Source organism: Aulonocara stuartgranti, assembly GCF_965226115.1.
Source record: "Aulonocara stuartgranti genome assembly, chromosome: 12".
Lineage (NCBI taxonomy): Eukaryota > Metazoa > Chordata > Actinopteri > Cichliformes > Cichlidae > Aulonocara > Aulonocara stuartgranti.
In genome coordinates this window covers 510,001-515,000 of record NC_138948.1, presented here as the reverse complement: position 1 = coordinate 515,000, position 5,000 = coordinate 510,001, and the positions used below count along the sequence as shown (strand labels likewise).

The 5,000-nt window shown below is 46.1% G+C and overlaps 1 protein-coding gene across 1 annotated transcript in view; it reads right to left on the bottom strand.

The window, feature by feature from the left end:
* Positions 1 to 5,000, bottom strand: part of LOC309718706 (rap guanine nucleotide exchange factor 1-like) — a 26,347-nt gene that overhangs the window by 11,355 nt on the left and 9,992 nt on the right. The window contains exons 8-11 of the mRNA XM_082554199.1: positions 1,162 to 1,284; positions 934 to 1,083; positions 575 to 798; positions 459 to 496 (exon numbers count right to left, since the gene is read on the bottom strand). Coding sequence (XP_082410325.1) covers positions 459 to 496; positions 575 to 798; positions 934 to 1,083; positions 1,162 to 1,284 — 535 coding nt within the window. The remainder of the gene's footprint in view (positions 1 to 458; positions 497 to 574; positions 799 to 933; positions 1,084 to 1,161; positions 1,285 to 5,000) is intronic.

The window sequence follows — 5,000 nt, the reverse complement described above, 5'->3', positions numbered from 1 at the left end:
GTTTGTGTGTGTGCATGCGTGTGTTTGTGTGTGTGCGCGTGTGTGTGTGTGTGTTTGTGTGTGTGTGTGCATGCGTGTGTTTGTGTGTGTGCGCGTGTGTGTGTGTTTGTGTGTGTGTGTGCATGCGTGTGTTTGTGTGTGTGTGCGTGTGTGTGTGTGTGTTTGTGTGTGTGTGTGCATGCGTGTGTTTGTGTGTGTGCGCGTGTGTGTGTGTGTGTTTGTGTGTGTGTGTGCATGCGTGTGTTTGTGTGTGTGCGCGTGTGTGTGTGTTTGTGTGTGTGTGTGCATGCGTGTGTTTGTGTGTGTGCGCGTGTGTGTGTGTTTGTGTGTGTGTGTGCATGCGTGTGTTTGTGTGTGTGTGTGCATGCGTGTGTTTGTGTGTGTGTGCGTGCATGCGTGTTTGTGCGTGCATGTGTGTGTGTGCGTGCGTGCGTGCGTGTGTTTGTGTGGCCTCTCACCTGTCTCCGCCCTCTTCAGCCGGCCTGTCAGCTGAGTCCTGTCAATGTTAGAAACAAGAAAACTTTGGTGACGATAGAAAGTCAAAACCATCCAAACATTTTCAGACCTCGCTGACCTGCTGCTTCTTCTTCGGTGGTAGAATCGGAGCAGGAACCAGCTCAGGTGAGGGAGTGAAGTCTGCGTCCAGCTGTGTGTCCAGATGTGCGTGAGAGAGCTGGTAGGAGGTGTCGAGCTCTCGATGTCGGCTGTTGTATCTCTGACTGAAACCTGGAGGCCTCTGATAGAACATGAGGGGGGACTGATCGCTGTAGGACGAACAGAACTGAAGGTACTCGTGGACTGCAGACAGACAGGTAAGAGACAGGTGAGACACACAGAAGAGAGACAGACGAATGAGAGACAGGTGAGACAGGCAGGTGAGAGAGGCAGTTGAATGGATTTTCCAGTCATACTGTTCTCTCCCTGTTCACTCACTGTGTCGTTTCTTCTCAGGGAGGGGAGGGGGTGTCTTGCTGGGGGACAAAGGGGAGGAGACAGGTTCATCTGGGCCTGTGCTGTCATCACACTGGTCCTCAGGGGCAGAACCGAACCCAAAGCACGGCTGAGTCTGGGAGCTTGTGTTACCTGAAGTTCACAGACAGACAGCAAGTCAGGCTGACGGACAGAGAGGGGGACAGACAAGTCACTCAGGTGTGTCCTCACCTGTGGTGCTGCATCGCCTCTTCTCCGGCAGGGCAGGAGGGAGACAGGAGGAACCAGGGAGAGGGGGGAGCGTCTCTGAGGAGGACTGATCTGTGTCGAGGAAGGCATAGTCTGGATCGTCCTCTGAAGACAAGAAACAGAAAGTCAGAACATCCACAACCACCTCTCCATTCTGATTGGCCGAGCTGTGTGGCGGCTGCGATTGTCTCCAAACAATCGCAGCCGCTCTCAGACAGACTGGTGAGAGCAGATGACTGATTTATAAACAGATTGAACAGGCTGAAATCGATCGGAGTCAGGCTGCTCTGATGAGCTGCAGCAGGGACTCCGCTCCGCTGGTTGGGGTTATGTCCCTATAAAAGCGAGGTTGCTGTGTGCCTGGGTCATTTTGCAGTTGAATGGCTGTCCCGCATCAGCTACGTCACTATTTGTAGACGGAATTTCAGTTTCAGATCTCTGAGGTCTGAGTGTAAGACGTTAATGTGAGTTTCTGTGTCTGCACACGGCAACAGATTGCCATTTTGCACACTCATCACCCATAATCACAGCATCATGACAGATGCATGCATACTTGGAGACTTGACTCCTTTCAGTTGCAGACTGGCAGCAGATTGACTGAACTGCACTTTTATTGCTGTCTTCATGCACCAAAGTCACTCTGAGCTGACTGACTGAGCCACTCAAAGGCAACTTCACTGCAACTTCACTGCAACTTCACTGCGCGCGCTCACTGTAATTTTGGTCATCTCGTTGTCTCTATGCAGTGTGACTGTAGCGTAACCCTCTGTACTCATTTTGTGCACACGGAGACGAATCAGCACATACACAAACAGTGTCACCCCAAACCCCACACTTCCCACACAGCTCACCAATCTGAGCCACGGTCCGAGTCACCCACATCACTCAGGACACTGAGAGTCTTTCTATTGTTTCAGATATATTCCTGCTGTTTTTAGGTGTATATTTTATTTCGGCACAGTCGGCGTGGAGCGTTGTACATGTACAATGACAGTAAAGGGCTTTTCTATTTTATTCTATGAGATGAAAAGATATGTTCATGGACAATCAAAAGAACTGAAATGTTAAAAGTGGTGACTGTTTGATGAAAGTGCCCTGACTGCCTTGGGTCTAAAACAACTTCAAGCTCATTGATGTTTGTTTTTTTAAATGTTTAGTCTGTGTGTGTTTCATCAGCTGCAGGCGTGGGCAGCGTGCAGCTCGCTGATTTATTTTACATCTATTCTGTAAAGGCAAGGACAGAGCAGTTAATAGGATACTGGGGACATGTAGATAACACGCAAGACGCATCACAGTGATGTGATGTCATTCCATTCTTTCTCTTCAGGCGCAACAAGAGAAGAAGAAGAAATACGTGAGAGACTTCCTCTGCAGGTGACTGGCTGTGTCCCAATCCAGCGACCGCACGCTCCGGAGTACGCATTTTGAGACCTATGATGTCACAGCAACGCGACGACGGCTGTCCCACTCTGAAGTGTTCTCCAAATGCACCGTCAATTTCCCCAAATTTGAAGTGTGGTCCGGTGTAGACTTCGTGGTCCCATATATCCCACAATTCATAGCGCGGCGGTGGATGTGGATAATTTTGCAGAAGTGCAGCGGCCGAACAGTAAACTTTCAAAAGTAAGTACTGAATATGACGTCACTTATTTATGAGTGAATGTTTAATAACGAAGAACATTAAAACATTACTGTTGGCCACATGTCAGCAAAGTTATGTGACGTTAGTGACGTTTGTACTAACTTGGTTTTAAAGCCGTTCAATAGTCGACCTTAATCTTACAGAGATTGTGATGATTTTGTGGATAATTAAAGTCAGTCATATATCCACAAACACAACAAGCTGAAAGTCAGTGATGCTGCTCGGTTTGCAGTCCTGAACATCACGGCACAAGCAGGATTCACTGCACTGTTAATGTGAGCTGTGTTATATTGCTGCCTCTGTTCGGTGGTGTCGAGCCAAACGCACTTTAACGTGTGTTTGAACGAGCTGACGGTTCACTCGTTAAGCTGAAAGAAAGATGCTTTAATCACAGCAGTCACACATGTGTCCACTGCACCATCTGGAACTCTTCTTGTTTACACTCGTAATAACACAAACACTAAATCCTGCTTCTCTGGTGCTGTTGTGTAGCAGTGTGTACACCTGAGACTGTCACCTGTCTGTCTGTCCTGCACTCTCTCTCTGTTTCTTTCTCTCTGATTGTGGAATAAAAGTATGAACATGTGTTTATAAGTTACACTTGTGTTTGAATCCTGCAGCTTATCACACATTTGATTTCCATGTGTGACGACTGCAAGTGTCCAGAGTGAGGACAGACTGAGGGACACACTGCTGCACATCATCTGTGAGGCTTTGCAGCCCTGATGATCCACCAGGACAAACTCAGCAGTGTGTGAGGAAGAGGAGGAGGAAGAGCCAGCAGCAGCTGACAGATGGAGAGAATAGACAGACTGTTCCCTGTTTGTGAAGGACTGCTAGGAAAGTTTAACATAACTGTCTGTGCTGAATCAGTCTTATTAGGTAATGTTCAAATAATGTGATCATCCCAGTGTTTCCAGTGTGGGAGAAAGTACTCAGAGTACTCAGGGCCTTCAAGCTACACACTATGAAAGGCAGCAACAAGGTTAATGTTCAGAAACCTAAAGTCTGTATCAGCAGCAGAATGGAGCTAAAATAAATGTTGGTTTCAGTTCTATGAAGCTTTGAGTATTTTGGATCAGTAGCTGCTGTGTTTGTTGCATCATATTGCTGTAACTGTTTATATGCTTTATATATTCTGAGCTAAGTTGATCTATAGTGTTACATCATATTCTATAAGGATGTTATGTGTTTGTAGACTTTCTGCCCAGTTTGATCCATTTAGCAGACGTCAGCCTGTTTAAGGCTCTGATATCTATTCTGTGTGACTTACAGCAGTTATGACATGGTCTGATTTTCTCACCCAATAAAGGAATATTTCATCTATCAGTCTACTCTTCATTTTATCAGACACAGTTATCACAGCTCCTACATTTGCTTTTTACACATATATGTAAGCATTGAGCCAAATTTAGTAATGCCAACATATTAAAAGAACAATATTTGTCTCCTATATATAAAACATCTATATACACACTGTCACAGATGCTTGTGTTTGAGTGAAGATTTAAGGTGACAGGAAATATAAATAACTGCAACTTGAATCTTTACTGAAGCTCAGTGTTTGACACAGAGTTCAAGCTCACTGCTGTAATAACTAATAATGATTAATATACTAACTATAATATTGGCCATATTATATTTACCTTACCACAGTGAGATGATTTTAGTCTCATGAACAACATCAGCTAATTGTTATTTACTAGCTAATCTTATATGACTGTTCAGTACGGAAATGAAACCCAACAATCATGTTTACAGTCCTGTGGTCTCAGATACTCAACTAATCACACAAAGCTCATGTAAAACAAACAAACAAATGGACAAACGATTTTCTCCGTCATTTCTGTCACACAAAGCTGTATGAAACGTTTCCAGCGGTTAGTATCATGGTTGCTAGGCAACCTGAGTAGCCGACGAAGGCTGGACCGTCCCATTTCACAAGCCTCTCACTTCCGCACTTCTCGTCCTTCCTAGTACGCACCGTACGTAGTACGCAAACTTCGCGTACTCCGAGGCGTGCGATCGCTGGACTGGGACACAGCGTCTGACATGCCTCAGGTGTCATGATCTGAGTGTCTCACACACACACACGCAGGTGCAGAAACCTGTCAGTCCAGCAGGAGGCAGCAGTGAGCCTCAGGCCAACGCGTCGCTGCAAAGAGGAAGCAGCAGCCAA